General features: G+C 37.3%; 1 protein-coding gene across 2 annotated transcripts in view; it reads right to left on the bottom strand.

Moving 5' to 3' along the window:
- Positions 1-10849: 10849 nt before the first annotated feature.
- The window catches only part of ctdp1 (CTD (carboxy-terminal domain, RNA polymerase II, polypeptide A) phosphatase, subunit 1), a 129172-nt gene continuing 120570 nt past the window's right edge, over positions 10850-19451 (bottom strand). The window contains exon 13 of one of the 2 annotated variants that reach the window (XM_014027043.1): positions 10850-11565. In XM_014027043.1, the coding sequence (XP_013882497.1) occupies positions 11382-11565 (184 nt within the window). In that variant the 3' untranslated portion in view covers positions 10850-11381. The remainder of the gene's footprint in view (positions 11566-19451) is intronic. The other variant, XM_014027044.1, reaches the window with a different exon arrangement.

Here is a 19451-nt window from a genome sequence, read left to right as displayed (position 1 = left end):
CAACAATTCATATAGCTTCACATTTTACTTTTCATATACTTCAAAAAACTAGCTTTTAAATATATATATAGATCTGGCTTAACATCATCCTCCAAACTATTCCACAATCCTATTCCCTGGATTAAAGTGCATCTTTCTTTCAAGCAAGTAAAAAAATATGGCTTCACAAACATTTCCATCCCCTTGAGATAATAACAACTGTCTCTCTTAACAAAGTTTACCTGAGTGTTTGAAGGTAATATGTTTCTGTGAGCCTTGTACATAAAAACAGTAAAATATTAAGTCAACCAAATCATAGAATTTCAAATTTTTCAGTTTCCAAATATTTTATTTGATGGATGGTTGTAATCTTTTCTAGCGATAATTCTTAACGGCTGTTTTTTGTAAAACCAAAATCGGATTTGTAATTGTTTTGCAAGCTTTATCCCAGACTTCAATACAGTAAATTAAATGTGGAACAGTTATTGAATTGTAAAACACAAGTAGAGTTTTGTCATTGAATAACTCCCTGGCTTTATACAGCACTCCTGTAGATTTAGATATTTTTGTTCTTAAATTATATATGTGAGGTCTCCGTGTCAGCTTGTCATCAATGATGACACCCAGAAATTTCACCTCACTGACTTTACAGATCTCAATACCATCTACTTTAAATGAGAAATCAACTGTTGTCTTCCTATTACTAATTGTAATGTAATTTGTTTTATCCAAATGTAATGACAGTTTGTTTTGTTGAAACAATTTTGTATTTTCTCAAAATCTTTCTGTACCATCTCAAACAGTTTTTCTACATCTTTATCTTTAAAAAATGTTGGATCGTCAACAAATAAAACACATTTGAAAAGTCCTGACACATTTACTAAGTCATATAAATATAAAATAAATAACTTAGGTCCCAGTACAGAGCCCTGAGGGACTTCACATTTGATATTACCAAGTTTAGATCTTACACAGTTTATTTGTTCAAACTGTTTCCTATCTTTCAAATAACTAGATACTCATTTTAATGCCGACCCTCTAAAACCATATTTAATTAATTTTTAAGAAGAATACTGTTGTTAAAAAATAAGCAGTGTTCGTTACCCTTTACCTGTTCAGATCCAATACCAGTTAATAATGACATGTGAATGTTTGAGTGAGCCATACAAAACCATTCAGACACAGCTGTGAACTGTTTAACTTTTTATGTGCCTTCCAACAGGCATCAGCCAAGCAGTGAGAAAAAACCCAGCAAACACACATCAAGTAACAGCCTTCTTCACATCCTGACTCCACCTCATGACATTTATTAAAGGGGCAGGCTGTCTCTACACGGAGTCAAAAATGTCAAACATTATTCCTCACCCTAATGTTTGATCACGCTTGTGTTCTTTTAAATCAGACATGTATCCAACTAAAAGCCTCCTGAGTGTGTGGAACCGTGATCAAGAGTCCCACAACCCAGTCTGCACACAAAATCATCAATTCAGTCAGAAATAACCACATTATAAAAAGATATTACTGTTCACCTAATAAAAGACTGTGCAATGTGTAGTGTCTTTAAAAGTCAGTAGTAAACACCCCAATAAATTCCTTCACTGTGATCAGTTGTGTCGAATGCTTTCTTTAAATCTACATAAATACTAAAACAATACTATTTCTGATCGATAGCAGTTGTTATTTGTTCCATAAATTCTATAAAAGCCATTGTTGTGTTAAGATATTGTGTTTTTTGATAAATTGATCCACTCTGGTGACAAATAATTTATCTAAAATTTTAGAAAACTGTGGTAACAAGGATATTGGTCTGTAATTTTTGAACATATGTTTCTCACCATTTTTAAAAAGAGGAATTACCTTGGCAGTTTTCATGTTGTCAGGAAATATACCAGTTGAAAATGATAAATTACAGATACTGTATATGTAAATGGTTCAATCACATAATTCATTATATCTTTTACAAGGACCATGTCCATGTCCACCCAGTCTTTTGATCTTTTGTCAGCAAGATTTTTTTTGCCATACTCAATATTTCCTCTTTGTCAGTTTCAACAAGAAAAATACTGTTTGTACATCTGTAACTGTGTGACTCACAATCTTATCCACTTTTGGTATTTTTACTGCAAGACTTGGGCCAACATTTACAAAATCTTTATTAAACCCATCCACAATTTCATGAATTTCACTACCATCCTTTACAAAATATTGTGGAATACCTGATTTTACTTTGTGGTTTTTCAAAACACTATTCATTATTCACCATGTTTCCCTCATATTACCATTACTTTTGTCTAATAATTTACTACAATACTCCTTCTTGTGTTTCCTTATAATCCAAACCAATTTGTTTTTATATTTCTTGTATCTACCCTCTGCTTCTTTTGTTCTTAATTTCAGGAAGCATGAATACAACTGATTTTTTTACATGCATTTCTCAATCAATTTTTCATTCATGTTCTATCAACAACATCTCTCTTTGTAAATTTTTTTGTGCACAATTTTTTTCATATAGACTTCCCGAAATATTCATAAATACATCATATGCTCTATTTACATCATCAACATACACATCCAATTTTGTTTTGTCAAATCATCTTTTAATTTGTCCAAGGATTTTTTGATGTGTTTATCATTTTTTTCCTAATTGTATGTATTTTTGTATTGCATTGATCATTGTTGTAAGTTGTGAAAACTGGTAAGTGATCACTTACATCAGTAATCAAAATACCACCCATAATACTTTATTTGTTAAGTCTGTAAAAATGTTATCAATTATTGTTGCACTATGAGTTGTGATTCTTGTGGGTTTTAAGATCAGTGGATAAAGATTTAGACTGTACATTGAATTTATAAATGTACCTATATCATTTGTCTCTGTTTTATTTCCCAGGTCAACATTACAGTCTCCACAAAAAAAACAACAGTTTTTTAGAAGCCTTTTCCAGTAACTTCATGATTTGATCAGTGAATAGTATTTGAGTAAGGTGGTCGATATACACAGCTTATTATTATATTTTTTGAATTTTTATTTATTACTTCAATTGTCATTTCCAAAATATTATCTATAACTACAGACATTTAATCAATTTTCCTACATTTTATTTCCTTATTAATAAATAGGGCCACTCCACCACCTCTTCCATTACTTCTGTTCATTTAACAAAGCTCATACCCCTTAATACCAACATTGTTCACATTTCCGTCATTAAATCATGTTTCTGATAGCGCTATTATTTTAAAGTTTCTGTTTAATTGTTTTAAGTAATATGTTATTTTAAATAAATTTGCATTTACACTTCTACTGTTAATATGAATAATAGAAAGGTCATTTTTTGTTCTTTTTATATTATTAATTTTTTCTTCGTTCTAGTAATCACAGTTATTAGTTACTGGAAATTTTTTTAAGTCAGTCTGATCATCTAAATCATATATTTTAAATTCAGATTCTTCACATATATTCATATTTAGATATTTATATCTGTTTTTCATGTTTTCTTAGCTCCTTTTGTTCCAGGTTGTTTGCCTTTTTAATTGTTAATTTATAGTCTCCTGAACTCATTTAAATCTTTCTAAATCCTTCATTTCCTTTATTATTTTTGCCTGTGAATCTTCCCTAACTTTGATCCAGATGTTTCTGTCACGTGTCCAAGTTGCTGTAATTATTTTTTTCAGTGACCTTGCCTCACGTGCGATGTTGCTATTTTTTTTTGTTAGATGTTCATTTATAAAGTCATTTTCCCTTCAGTTTCCTTGCCTGCACCATCAGATTATTCCCTGTTTTCCTACTAATGAATCTGATAATAACAGATGGCTTGTTTTTCCCTGATTTAGTAGGCAAGGTGTGGCAAGTCAAAATGTCCTCAGGTTTGATGTTTATGTCTTTTTTTTGCAACAAAGTCACAACCTGTTGCTCCAGAGTGAGCAGATCTTCTTGCGGAGCATCCTCTGTGATGTTCCCATTCACTACAGCTCGAGCATGGGTCCTGTGTTTTACTTCAAGTCCAGAAATGAGCAAATCATCTCTTCTTGTATATTGTTCTAGTTCGTCCACTATTTTTCTAGTTTGGCTATCTTTGTGTCTCTTTCACTTAGTGCAACTTTGAGCAGCTTCACTTCTTTGATCAAATTGAACATAAGTTCCTGCTGCGAAGTCAACTTTGAAAGTTCTGCACTCATAAAGTTTAGTGATTTTTTTTATGTCCTCCATGTTGTCTGAGTTGTTATCAAACGAGTCTCTTTTTCCCTGCCCGGCGCCTTTCGGCGTTGCTCACCTGAACGGGCCAGGTGGTAGCTGCCCCAGCCAATGCACGGATTAGCACACCTGCTAGCTGTTCTCTTCCACCATCAGGCTACCTCCTTCCTCCGCCTCAGCTGTACTCCTCTTTCTGCCTCCCTCACACCAATGTCAGCTTCTCCTCTCCACCATGAGCCTCCACACCACCGCGACCTCCATCACGTCGTGGGGTTCTGCTCGCACGATGTCGGCTTCTCCTCTCCACCGTGAGCCTTTGTGTTTTCTGCAGCCAAGTCTGGGGGGAGCTCTCCGGTGAGGGTCCGATGTCCGTAGCTCTGCAGGTAGGCCGACTACATGGGCCTGGTGGTTGTAGCTTCTGGATGTAGCCGAATGTGTTGAAGAACCACCAGCTTGTGGGCCAAGCCGATAGCAACCGCAGTGGCAGCCGATGGTGATGGCGGTGGTTAGCCGTTAGCCTGCGGACTGAGCCGATGGTGATGGCGGTGGTTGGCCGTTAGCCTGCAGGCTGAGCCAATGGTGATGGCGGTGGTTAGCCATTAGCCTGCGGACTCGCTCTTGCGTTGAGCTCCACGCTTCCAACTGTCACGGAAACAAACACCGAAACACTCGACTGGTTCAGGAACAAAACCAGTTGCAAGATGTGTTTTTCTCACTCAGCTCCTGACGATAGACCTTCCTGCAGCTCTCAGTACAGACAAAAGTGCCTTTTTTGTCTAACCCTTGTATGGTTTGACTAACAGTCACACAGCTGTATGCTGTGCCCAACAGAATAGAGTTGTTGTAGAATAGAGTTTCTCCTGAAGAGAAAGTGACTCAAGGACTTGTTAACTGTCAGTCTTGCCATGGGTACTCATAATGGGCCTCATGCAAGAACATGTTCGTATTCTTATCCTAAATTTCTCTTACTTTTGTTCGTACAAAGGGTTCGTACGAACATGTCACCAGATTCAACAAACTCTTCTATCGTCAGGAAAAGTGTGTAAACGAGCTGCGTAAATTCCACCTGTTCTATCCAGCTGCTCGTGCACGCGAGAGGAGATTAGCATAATTACCACCTCAAAAACACCATATAAGGCTATGTTTCCTGCCTCAGATAYMAGGAAGTGTYCATTCATGAAAATGACAGYRAAAACTAAAAAGAARAACTTTACGAGTTCAGAGATTGAAGTCCGTCTGTCAGAGATCCAGAAAAGAAAATCTGTCATTTTTAGCAGGTCAGCTGTGGAATAAAAAGAGCTGCTAAAAGTATAAACAACTGTGTTAAATTATTTTCATTTGTTCAGAAGCCGCAGCGCTGTGCACCGTACCTCCCCCCGCCCCCAAACCCGCGTGGTCTCAAGTAGTCTCAGTTGCGGTTCTGAAATAAGCATTTTAAAATGTTTTCAAAGTAAGTCTGGCACTTTGGAGAAAATCCAGGACTCGATGGAGGGATTATGTATCCCCTCTGGTCTGGGAACATCTCGGAGTCCCCCAGGACGAGCTGTAAGGTGTCGCTGGGGAGAGCGGGGTCTCTGCTGCTGCCCCCACGACCCGATCATGGATAAGCCGGCCGGACGGACAATTTATATTGTTAGTCTAAATTATTACATTTAAAATTATAACTCTAATTCAAGCAGAATAACTTATTGTCAACATAATTATGGAGTGTAATTTATTTTCAACTCAAAATATCTTCAAACTAACGAAATATAAAGTTATTAGGGAGGAAAACCCGTCTGGATAACAGCAGACTGACTGCTCTTAAAATATACGACAGGTCTGGACCACTCGTAAATTTTGTTCATATCTGAAAAAAATCGTAGAATACGAAAACATTGGTGAATGCCACAAATTCTCCTAAATCACTCGTACGCACAACTTAAGAACAAATCTGTGCGTACGAACGGTTCTTGCATGAGGCCCAATGGCTGTAAAATTCTATCAGGATTGATAAATGAGTACCCAAATTCAGGCTTAACCAACAATGAGGACAGGACACGAAAGTAGAGTTAGGGGAGTTTATTTACAGAGAAGTGGGTTGTCAGATCTCGTCAAGGAGGCAGACTTGGTGAGGGAGGCTTTGGAGATTCCAGCAAGGAGAGTTCAGATGTCACAGATTGTTGTCAGTCAGGTCGCGTCTTTGCAGGTAGGGGAGAGTGAGAGGTCGGTGGATGTGGAATTTACTCAGAGAAGGGTTCCAGAGTTTCCAGCATGAGAGAGGATCACAAGAGGGTTTGACTCCAGGTAAATCCACAGAGAATTCTCAGGAGCGTTCCAATAACAACTGAATGTTCCAGCAGAGGATGGATCACTCTCAAGGCTTTAACTCGTCAGCAGGATCTGGGACAGGTGAGTGATTGAAGCTCTGCCCCTGTTACTCAACACTGCTTCTGATGGAAGGAAAGGAAGTCCGCTTTGCACCCGACTACAGAATGGCAACACGAGCTCGGCGAAAAGAATGTTATCCTGTTATGGAGAAGGCTCGGCAGGCTGGTTTCCAGGCTTTCCTGCTCTATCCGGCCACTATCAGGGTATCCAACGGCCATGAGCACAAGTTCTTTGGAAATTATGAGAAGTTGGAATTATTCCTCAAACAACAAAGTGCTGAGTAAAAAGACAAAGTGGGTTTCGTTTGACTTTCTCTAATTATTGTGGGCAACTGTGTCAAATAATTAAAGTGCCAATTTTATTTATGTCTTTAAATCAGCGTTTATATCTTGGATGATGAAAATAAGTCTTAAAATGGCTGAATAATACCCTTTTAAAGTTAGCTGCGGTGGCCATTTTGATTTTTTGATTAGCATTTAGAGTTTGGTAAAGATTGATTTTGGCTACTTCTACACTGCTTTGTGTGTCTAAAAATGGCTGAATAATAAGTCGTGACTTATCCAGCATGTTGTTTAATCATTTCACACAAATTTTCAGCATAATATTCCTTAAAATTTCTGAATTAAAGCCATTTGGATTTAGCTGTACTGGCCATCTTTAATTTTCACATCCAGAGTGATTTTCTTTATTTGTATGTGGCCCCCTAAAAAAACACCCTGGCCGCCCCTTGCACCAAACGAAGGTTCCTCAGAGCTCAGTGGTTTCCACAATTCCCAAATAAAAGAAGAACAAGAAATTCAAGTGCAGAAATCCTTAAAAGTTGTCCTTCTGCACAACTGGCGAATGTCAGCATGTCTGCTTTTCTGCATAAACCCCGCCCACTTCCAGTTTCTTACCAATCACACTATAGTTGTTGGTGTGTCGAGAACAAGCTGTGAGAACCTTTTCTGTGAGAATATGAACTGTTCAAAAACCAGAGTGATTCTCAAGAAAATCCTTTTCCATAGAAAACTTGACTTGAACCTTATCCAGTATCTCTATCTCAGGCCCGGTTCCAATACTCGCTCCTGTATGAAGTGTACTCAGTCAAAGTGCACATAAGGGTTTGAGTGTGCAGGTCAGAAGCAAGCAAAAATCAAAAAATTGGGTCCCAATTTTTTTAAAATTTTTGCTGTGTGACTTTTTTCTGTGTCCCGTCCCAATTATTGGGACAGTACACAGGTTATGTCGTCCTTTTGTGCCTCTGAGTCGTAACTGTGACATCAAAAATGGTGTGACCAGTCGCTGTTTTGGCGTTTGTACTGCTAAAAACGATAGTACAACTACAGCAAGTAATTGTTTTTAGGAGAAGAATGCACATGGACCAAAGGAGGCTCATACACCAGAGTATAAACCTCATTCTTCTATAAGTTCCTCTTCTTTCATTTTCATTTCTTTTATTGTTTATTTGAACAGGGACAAGTGTCAAGTATTAATACTATACACTGCAACATTTATAGTCGGAGCTAATTTGCAATGCCCGTCTCTAGATGGGCTTTGATTTTATTGGCGGTTGTCGGACTAATCTAAGTGCATTACTGCCACCACTAGACTGGAAGGTGCTCGGTGGACATTGACACATTTCTTCCTCTTAATTCAAAACGTCATATACAGTGATGAAGTGTGGGGAATACACGTCGCCAAAGTCCACTTGGATGCAGGCTTAGCTGAAGTGTGGATAAGGGTGCAAAGGGGGCGGGGCCAAAGACCACTCTGGAGAACTGGGACACACCTCTCTTGAACCTGTCAGCAGGAACAAGCATTTGAAGTACACAAAGGGTGGAAGTGTGAGTACTGGGATCGGGCCTCAAAGTACTGCAGCTGAAAGTACTTCTCTTCAGGACAAAGTAAAGACTGAGTACTTATTGGAACGTCAGATGTGTTTTTTTTCCTTTTTAAAAAATGTACACTTGTATGAAAATTTGCCATCATGAGGTGAGTAGATTATTGAGAGACTTTTTAAGCAACATAATACTGAGTACTGTCTGAAGTTTGGTTCCTGTCACTTAAAACCCAACAAAGCTAATGTAGCAAAGTGATTTTCAAGCCTCTCTGGAAGAAGATCCTCTTTTCATAAAAAAAGAACAAGATTTTATCTCAAAACATCTTTATTTAATAAAAGTACCTTTTATATTGGGTCAAGTAGGAAATTACACGTTACAAGTCTTTTGTTGGACAGAAATTTGTGGATAAAACAAAGTATATAACACAACAACAAGAACAGTCACTGAAAAAAAAGAAAAGATTGGGATAGCAAAATAAACAGGTTGACACAGACTTTCAGACAGGAAAAACTTTGATTTCCTGCCAACATGGAAACGATGGAAACTTGTTGCCTGTGACTTTTGTGAGCAGAGAGGATGAGAGAAGACCAGGGGTGAAGTCAGTAAAGTGCACAAAACCTCAAGTTTACCAGCAAAAAGGGAAGTCCTGGTGAGATCTGCTCCAGCTGCAGAGTGCTCAGTTTGTGAGGAAAACTAGTTATCAGAAAAAAAAAAAAAACAGCTTAATCAACTGGTTTAGTTTGTCAGAACTTTGAGGCAAAGGAAAATATATTTTCAGAATTCTCCCAAAAACACAGAAAGCCAGGGAATATTAAATTATTATTATTATTTTGGTGAAATACTACAAATAATATTTGGATTTGTCTTTTCAACATCACTTTCATGTTAGTGAATTCAATTTTCAGGCCTTTTTCATCTTCTTTCAGCTCCTCGCAGTATTTTGAATATTTTTTGAAAATGCTTTTTTGTTTAAATTTCCCAGTCCGCTTGATTCTAACAAAAACGTTGAAAAACTCCTGTTGCTCCACAAGGTGGCGATAAGACCAGACGAACATCATTAAACTACAGAGAACAAACTCCTGACAAGATTTTTTTCTAAAAACAAACCCAACACTTTTTAAATGTCACTAGTAATTACCTTCAGTAACAACCTTTTCAGTTGAAAGTTTAATGGCGATGAGGTTACTGTCTGATGAGATGGACGAATCAAAACGGCTAAAAAGTTTTCAGTTGTTCAGGTTTCTCAGATATGAAGCGACAGGAAACAGATTACTGCATCTTTGTTTCTGTAAATCTCCATGTCTCCAAACACAAAAGGTCACTCTCAGAATAAAATTATCTATTTTTAAAGCATCTTTTCTAGGAATGGCAAAAGATCATAATTAAATAATTCATAGTAATATAAATGAAAACATTGCATCTTTCTTTCATACAACTTCATGTTAAATCAAAAACACAGAATCTCTCACAGCAGCCTGTTTGCCCACCTATAGCTACGGAAACAACAATGGAGCCACTTTAAAAAAAATTTTCTCCATTGTGTCGTTTTATCCAGATCCTGTCACCTTGATCATGGGCTGAAAAGATTAATATCAGAAGAAACTGTGAAGTATTTTAAAAATAAATGTTTTCAGACTCTACGCAAAAGATTGTTCATGTATTTTGTTGTGAACTCTGGTGCCATTTAGTGACACAACGTGAGTATTTTTGTTAGAGTGCACTCAGCTTTTTTAAAAATTATCCCCATATGTTGAAGATCCAATTTTTCTGTTTTGTAATCTTTACCTTCACTTTTAATTAAAAGATGAAAAAAATTAAAGTAAATCTTTTTAGTGCAGTTAAGTTATGCAAACTTTGAGTTTCAGCTCAGCTAGTTAGCTTAGCATGACTGTAAACAGTTCAGTTGAAAAATAGTGTAACAAAAAAACCTTTTAGCAGAATATCGAGAATTTGTTGTTAGACTACATCTTGTTCGTTTTATTGGCATTAAAAAAGTTCAAGTTTATTCTGCCAATAATAATAATAATGTGCTAATATTACCGTCAAACACTAAACGAGATACAATTAAGTGACTTGTCTGCTGGTCATTTTCTGAATTAACTGTTTTATTCATAAACAAAAGAAAAGTATGATTTCGAAGCATGTTTGTTCAGGATCACATATGTTTGAGCCACACAAGTCTAAGAGAAAATGACATTTTTGCAAAGGTTTATTTTTATTTTTTAAACTTTCTTCACTTACGTAAGTAAACAACGTTGGACTTCTATTTTATCACTTTCTGCATCATGTAGGTCAACACAGAACTAAAACTGATCCAGAAATGTCAAACTAAAAGTCTAAAAATGAGCTGCAAGTTTAGACACAAAGAGAAAAACTGAACAAGTCAATTAGGAAATGGTGAGGAAAGTAGGCTGCTTTTCTTAATTTTGAGACCAATAACCAAATTTGGCAGAAAAAGAAACATAAAATCAATAAGTCAGTCTGGGTTTATGGTTATAAGGTGTTATTTATCACAAGAGTTTAAAATATACAAAGACCACAAGGAAGAGGAAACACATTCAAATGTCTGGATTAGGTCTGGTTGCATCGGCCTTAAAATCTAGTTGAGAACAAAAGGAAAAAAAATTCGTAAAATGTTTAGCTGCACACCGTGGCAAACTTATTTCAAACTCTTTGGCAAGAACAATCGGCAAAATATACATATACAATATAACACAGCTCATTCATATAAAACTTGAAGTAGAAAAAAAGTATCAAATTTTATGCCTCCTGCAGTCTGACATTTTACAATAAAATGAAAAGTTTTTTTTAGCCAAAAACTCTATATGGAAGTGCTACAAAAACTTAGCCTTTATTTACACAGCAAGAACATTCAGTTCATTATAACACCTATCAATGGCTTACACATCCCGATTCCACAGATTCCAGAACAAAAAGAAAAACCTTTAAGGTACCACTTGGAAAGGTGACCAAGATTGTTGTTGTTTCTGACTGAGCCATTTGTTTTGGTGTCCACGTCACATAAAATCGATCAGCTCCGCCTCCAACGCGGCGGCCATCTCGTCTGCCTCGGAGCTGCTGCCTTCTTCTTCGTTGGAGTCCTTGGAGGATTCAGCAGAGTCGTCCCCTCGTTTTTTCTTTGCATCGTGTCCGGCCATGTCTTCTTCTTCTCCCTCCTCCTCTTGCTTACGTTTGTGACCCCTGGGAAGGTGACAAAAAGGAGGTTTAGTTGAGAAGCTGAGAAACTAAGCTAGAATTAAAGCTAGCAGAATTGTAATTACAGAAGTTTAGTGGACTATGGTCTGGATTATTTGGACCATCAGTGTGTGAATGTGTGAAGTGTAACGTGCTTTGGGGTCCATACGGACTTGATAAGGCGTCAAATGAGTTCAAGCCATTTACTATTTCAAGATATTTGCATCAGCTGTGTATAGAGTATATCCTCTTTTAGAAACTAGCGGAGCAAGAAAATATCAATACACAAATACTGCAATATTTCATTTCCAGATACTGTATAATCTCTAAAGCACTGCATTGATTTCTAAATAAGGTTTAAAATGTAAAGGCCCTATCACACTAGACAACTTACGCCAACTTAGGAACATTTTAAAGGGAATTGAAAAAAATCAACAGGAAGCTTATTTTTGGCGTGTACATAATGTAATTCTAACAAATAGATCAAATATACAACTTTTGTTAGCAATTTAGACATGAAAATGTTTAATAAGTTGGCATAAGTTGTCTAGTGTGACAGGGCCTTTAACTTCAATGCCAGCGGTTCATTTTTGTGTCATAGTTTAGCCTCCGAACATTAGTTAGCAGGAGTCAGGCATCCTAAAGAGCCTAAACGCTAGCTCAAACGTTAGCATTGTGTGTAAACATTAGCACTAAGTACCGATGGCTGAATCTGAGCGGATTAGACTGACACCTGCTGCCCTTCTAAGCTGAGGTAGGGTTGCCAGTTTTCCGAGAAGCAGGTCTCTGTTTGACTTTTGTGGGTGTAGTTTGTTTATTATTTGAGTCAGTGTTCTGTTTTAAACTGTACAAAGACAATCAAAACACCATTATTTTACTATTACCATTACTTTCTCTGTACGTTGCCCCACAACACAAGTCAATCCGACAAATCACGTTAGAGAAAACTCTGCTCACAGAAAAATATGTAATGCAGATGCCCCTACTTGAATTGTCCCTTATCAGCTAGCATGTAACACATTTTAGACGTGTCCTGTATGTAATACTCTCCTGACTGCAGTCAGCCATCACATTACAACAGGCAGGAAGGCATTTTGTCTAGCACCTGGAGCTGAAGAGGGTCCCGAGGGATGCTAATGAAGTAGCCAAATGACCATATGAAACACTGAGGTCACTGAAATCACTGTCATACTCAATCTACCCCCTTAAAGTAGACATAGCATGCTTTTAAATCCCTCCGTTTCACATTTAAATCACTCAGTTTTGGTCTTTATAAAGTGGAACTACAATGCTTTGGTTCAAATTCCTCCTTATTTTAAATTTACCAACCCCTCTTTCAGCCCTCTTCTGCTGTGTGCCTAAAAGCAGTTGGTTTTGTTCGTGTTCCTTTAAGAAGCTTCAAGCCCCGCCCTCTCCTGCTCCCAGACTGGTCCACTCCAGTTTGAAAAAAGGGGGGTTATTTTCTAGCAACCCAGAATGAGAGGAGAATTAAGACAAGGAAACTGTAGTTGGTAAGTCCAGACCTTATATGGTAAATCCATCGCAGATTATTTGATGTAATAGTTCAGAAAATGTCATAGAAAACAGAGAACCCTGAATAGGCTGGGAAATCTGACCCAATCAGGAAATAAAGATATCTCTGCAGCACCAGGAGAGACTAAATTCAACTTTTCTGCCTCCTAGAGACCAAGTATACAATAAAATGTATTGAACAGCTAAAAAGGTGAATTTTGCAGGATACGTCCCCTTTAAGGTGCCCCGTGACAGAAACAGACTGTAGCAACTTCACTTGTTTTAGTCACTTCTTTTTTTTAAAATGCCGTTAAGTTCTCAAGCATTTTAGCAATCTGAAAAATTCCAACGGTTCCTGAAAGCCAGGAATCTTGGTTTTTCTCTGATAAGTCTTTACGGTAATATCACGTGACCGGTTGCAGTAAGCCCACAAAACAACCTCACCCTCCTCCAAAGACGCTTGGTGCAGAGTGTAGTGAAAAGCTACGAGCTTAACAATAGGCTTGATTAGCTATGAACAATAGAGCTAATCAAGCATATTGTTAGTAGATGGCCCTCTTTTGCATGTGACTAACCTGTTTGTTGATGTGGAGGCAGTGCTTATAAGGCTGAGTTCACCTGAAACTCATCAGACTGAAGAAGTCTCTTGGAGGAGAGACGAAACGTTTCACTAAAGAAGAACCCATCCAGAGGACCTACTTATTTTTTCTTCATAATTACTATACATCATATTTTCAAATTTCCTGTCAACTTTAACATTTTTTTAACAAAAACATGGTGGGCCGTTAGTGGGCTGCCAATGTGGCTCTACCACCAGGCTTAGCTGGTTTTCTGGGGGAAACCCTGAACATGGATGAAATAAGAAATATGAAACATAAAATGCATAAACAGTTTTTAAAATTAGAATTTTTTAAGAAAAACTGCAATATTTCGTGATTTATCACATTTTGACCTGTGTCATATGCATCATATCACCAAATTCTTGCAAATACACAAACCTACTAGAAACTCTGTTAAAGTTTCAAATGTCTGAAAGACTTAAACAGAGTTTCCTAAATAATTTATCTTTAATTTGGTGAATTCATCTTTTTTCCCCCCAACTCTGATTGGTCTTGTAGCCCCTGCCAATGAAAAACCACCCTACAGCATGAAGTTTCCACCTCTGTGCTTCATTGTGGGAACAATGTTCTTTCGCTGTGTTATTTATTTATTTATTTATTTTACTGTATCCTGTCCGGCAGTGTGGAAGTCAGAATTGATGTCTGAGTGCCAAGGTGAGGCCCAACAGTTTTACTTTCACAAGCGGAGCATTATGGCTTTCAACATGATGCACCATTGATATTTATTTAAACTTTTACAAATTCGTTTGGGATTATTTCGATATAACGAACATGGAGATGGAAAAGAAAATGGAAAAGAAAAGAAGAAAGGTGAAGAAAATGGGAAAGAAGGGAAAGTAGAGAAGAAGAAACAATGTTCTCAGTATGAGTTTGAACAAGATGTGTTGTCCTTGATCTAAATGTTACCCGAACACCTTCTTCCACCTTTGGTAAGTCTCCAATGTGTCTATTGGTAATTTGCTTTATTTGTTTGTTTATTCTTTACGCAGTTTTCTTTTCCCGACTACTCTTCCATGAAGCCTAGCTCCGCGCAGCTTATATTCCTCCTATGTGGCAACAAAATAGCTGCACAGGGTTAGTTTTGGTCTTGATTGCTTCTCTGATTAATGCCCTCCTTCAATTTTAGAGGAAGACCCACTCTTGGCAGGTTTGCTGTGGAGGCATCATATTTCCATTTTTACCTCCGCCAAGGGGCGAGGTAATGTTTTCGGTCGTGTATGTCTGTCTGTCGGTCTGTCTGTTGTTCTGTCTGTGGACAAAATTACTCAAGAACCTGTGGACAGATTGTCATGGCATTTTTACCACATGTGGGTATTAGCCAAAATAACATAACATTAAATTTTGGCGAGGTTCCGGATCACGATGCGGATACAGGAATTTTTTTATTTCTTTTAACCCTCTGAGCTCTAAAGCTGTGATGCATTGACAAGGCTTCAGTTAAAAACTGTGAGAGCTTTCAGTGTTCATTTGAACTGGATTGAACAGCAATTTTATTTACTTCCAAATATTTTTTTTTGCCATAATGTGCGCATTTTTACGCATTTGGTGCGCAATAAGAAAGCATTGTGTGACCAGTAAGTGCGTGACTGCACCATGAAACCTATTTTTCCCATTTCTTCAAACACATTACATTTCCGAAACAACCAGTCAAAACAGTTTTTCGGTACTAGGCTGGTAAACAGAGAGCTTCTGGCGGGCCTCAAAGTTTGGACACGGGAGGAGAACAGATTCATTTCGGCATTTTGGAAGCTAGCGGGTTAGTTTTCAGACCAGACAGTGTGTGCGCCAAGTGGGAGGAGGTAATGTTTTAATGTTTTTTGGGAATAACAGGACACAGACAGCGGGAGGGTCCAACTGCAGCCGCTGGACTGTCCGCAGGAACAGCTGATCAACCTGGTACCCCCTCCACATAAGAACTTTATTGTGTGATTGCTCTGAAGTTTGTGGGAGTGTTTGTGCTGAAAGCGCTCACACGCTGTATTTTGCTTCTCGCTTCAAAAAACAAAAACAAAAACAAAAAAAAAAACAAAAAAAAAAAACCACTTCATGAGCCGACTGTACCAGGAAGCACTTCATAATGAGAGTCAAACCATTACAAATTCATTAAAGGGGATAAAACAGATGTTTTACACAGTGGAATGTGACTGATGAAAACTTAGGAGTTTAATCCGACACCAGTTTGACGATGAATAACGTTGGGTGACGAGTCTGACTTCCGGGAAGAAATCCCATGCATACTGCCTGCTTAAATATTCGCTATGTCAGAACTTATTCGGTAAATGTACTTCCATCTCTGCTTTTGCGCAGTTACTCATTGCAGGATGGGGGAAATTGGTCTTGGCGGAGGTTTGCACTCTCTGAGTGCTTCTAGTCTATTAATGGTTTTAAGACTTGTTGGATGTTTAGAGTTAATGATATTTAAAATGCATAAAAACTAAATAAGATCTATACTTAACTTTGTTTCTGATCTGTGTGGTCACATCCTTGGTCTTCATGCTGTCTACTGAGTGACGACAAACTGGTGTTGATTCTGGGGACTATCAGAACATCTGGATATCTGAGATCATTTGATACTGGAATGCTCACAGGATGCCCACTAAAAACGTTTATGCTGAAGATGGAATAAAACAAAATAACCTATATGAGTAATTTATTCATAAAATTTTCACAAGTAGGCATAGGTTTTTTAAAATGTTATAGTGTGGCAGAACCTTAATCAGTTCTGTGGCTTCTGAAGAGCATGGTTGAGAGTTAAAAAAAGGGGACGTGTATGTACCACTTTTCAATTTATATATTTTTAGTTTATTTAAGACTATTTTTTTCCAATATACTTCATTCATTTGGAGTATTTTTTAGATAACTGTTATTAAGAATCAAATTAAAGGTGATTCAAACCCCTTTAATTCTCATTGTGAATCACATGAAAACAAACTTGCCCTCCATGTCAATAACATGCAGCCAATTACCACCTCCACCCCTAGCTAAAGATGCTCACAGGACTGAGAGAAGCTGCTGACGTAAAGAGACTCAAACTTTTACCAATTCAGCAGCACTGTGGCAATGACAAAATTTTTTTTAATTAAAAATAGAAAACAAGGAGATGGTGAAGGAATGGGGTTGGCTGGCATTGTGAGCAATGAGAAATGAAGGGGTCAGAGTCCAATTTTGAGAAAAGAAAGAAAGAAAAAAGCCCCACAATGATACAAAGATGTCACAATAAAGTTTTCTTATGAAACACAGAACAGGGAACAAAAGAGAACAAACTTCTAACAGAGTACTAAATAAATTAGATAAACATAATAGATCTTAAAATCATTACCTCACTGTTGGTGCGCTGAGAAAAAAAATCCAAGCATTTTATTAGTAAACATATTTGGTAAGACCAGTTAAGCTTTGCTTAAGATGAGTATGCGCCAAGCTAAAGACAATCTTTATTGAAGTGAGGGGTTGGGGGTACTTTTTAAATTTGATATAAGTATTTCGCAGTAAGGCAAAGTTCCCCCAACCCACTATTCTGCTGAGCAGTTTAGCATTTACTTTAATTTTTAAAAACATATTCATATAACAGACGTTTCTCCCGCTATATATTCTGTAATTTCCGTGCTACTAAAAATCAAAGTTCATGTCACCACATTCTTACGTACTAAATTCTAAAATATTTCCTTTTACAAGCAACAGTGACATCTTAAATAAGCTATGCTATAAGCAATGCAAAGCCAGTGTCACCCAGGGCATCATCCTTGATCTGAGGATGGTTATTTCTACATTTGGAGTGTCCTCTTCAATACAGACCAGATCTTCACAGCATCCTTTGCTGCTGGGACATCCTTCAGTCAGACAGCATTTTCTAAGTTTGTTGACACACATCTTTGCTTTAATTTGGAGCATACAAATACTCGTTTATTAGTCTTAATAATTATTAAATACAACAACTAAATTAGCAGAAAAATTATTTCAAAGACTGTAATTTGTCACTTCCTGTTCTTTCCCCTCTCCTGTCTACTTTTCCCATTTTCAGTCATGTTTTAGCTCCGCCTCCTGGCTTAACCGAAAAACTATTTTCTCTAACTTCACCTCTAAAAGAGAAATGTTTTTATCTGTATCTAAGAAAAACATTGAGTTGTGGTGACTTACATTGTCACGTTACACATTCAGGTTTGGTTAGACATCAGTGAAGTTAAGCTCTGACAAGCCATGCTTTAGAGGTCTGAATAGAGAGGAGAACTGAACGCTGGGCATGTTCAAAAAAATAAACCCTTAGTTCTGATGGATTGGATGTTGTTATAATTAATATTAGTAGTTTAGCTTTAGCGTCCCTTAAATTTATTTTTATTTAGTTTTTTATTAGTATCGGAATTAAGGAAATTGCATGGAAATTGCGTAGCGGTTTAGTTGTTAGTGAGGCTAATATTTTGGTTGGATGTGCCCACCACTGGAAGTGGTGGGGGTGCTAGTATCTAGCCATATTTAACCAATTAACCAAAGCTAAACATGAGTTAAAAATGCATTCGAAACAGAAAACACACAAACTAGAACGAAAAGACATCTGTGTAGTTTAACACCTTAGTTAAGTGTTAAAACCAGATATCTGACCAGGAGTAAACCGTTGTTTACTGCACACATATAAAGGCAGATGTCTGCTGTGTTTCTGCAAACAGGGCTCTCACAGATAATGATAAAACTAGAACACAAAAAATACACATTTTCAGTGGCTAAAGCCTTATCTGATGCTTCTTCCTTCTAACGTTCCCGGTGGCATCCTCCACAGAGTGGCTTATTAGTGTGATGCTAATGAGGTGAGTAGGGGTCTGACATTGTTATTGTGGAGGTCTGACACTGGCTCTGCTGAGAGAGCCCCTCTCATTAGACCATGCTGCTGTCAGCCTCGCTAACCTCCCACAACAGCAAAGCACCTACATGGCGTTCATTATAGGTCAGATGTTGACTAATATCAGTGGAGAGGACCAGTGACGACTACGGTGAAGTCCTGTGGATCATACAGGAGGAAAAAATGTGTTTAACAGAAACAACTCACACTCTTTGAATCAACAAGAAAACTAATTGTTAAAACCACTAAACAACCATCTCCCAACCTGGTTCGCCTCCAGAAATCTAAACATTACACAATAACATTAAAAAATTATTTGTTTAGAACAATTTGACTCCCGTTTCTTATAGGTCTACAGCCTCTCTGACTGAATCAAATCAAATATACAGCATGACATATACAGTAATGATGTAAAATTTAAAAATAAATAAAAATAACACAATTTTCTTTCAACTTGTATAAATTTCTTGAAGATGGAAGTGACAAACTTTTCACTTGAAATGAAAACTGTAACATACTGAAAAGTGTTGATACCAATACTGATACTGGTATTGGTATCCAACCCAAGTATCAGGCATTTTGTATGAGTACTTGTAAAAATGCCGATACCAGGACACCACTAGTTAATATTGAAGAAAAATTCAAGCTCAGCTACAGTGCAAGTCAGCAAGTGTTTGGGTGTGTTCACTCAGCACTCTGGTGGGATTAAAAAAAATCTAAATAGTTTAAAATGTCATACAGCAGTGAGGACACGTTGGGTGAAAGGAGACAAAAATGCCAACATAAATGAAAAGTGATAAGGTTGATTCAGATTTTATGCTTTGGCACGAACATGATCAATGATCACATAATTCCAAATGTACTGCCATGGTGTTTTACTGTCTAAACCTCTGCAATAACATCTGTGTGTGTGTATATATATATATATATAT

This window comes from Austrofundulus limnaeus, unplaced genomic scaffold (assembly GCF_001266775.1).
Source record: "Austrofundulus limnaeus strain Quisiro unplaced genomic scaffold, Austrofundulus_limnaeus-1.0 Scaffold611, whole genome shotgun sequence".
NCBI lineage: Eukaryota > Metazoa > Chordata > Actinopteri > Cyprinodontiformes > Rivulidae > Austrofundulus > Austrofundulus limnaeus.
Note: the sequence above shows the minus strand (reverse complement) of the source record. Positions and strands in the feature narration are given on the sequence as shown.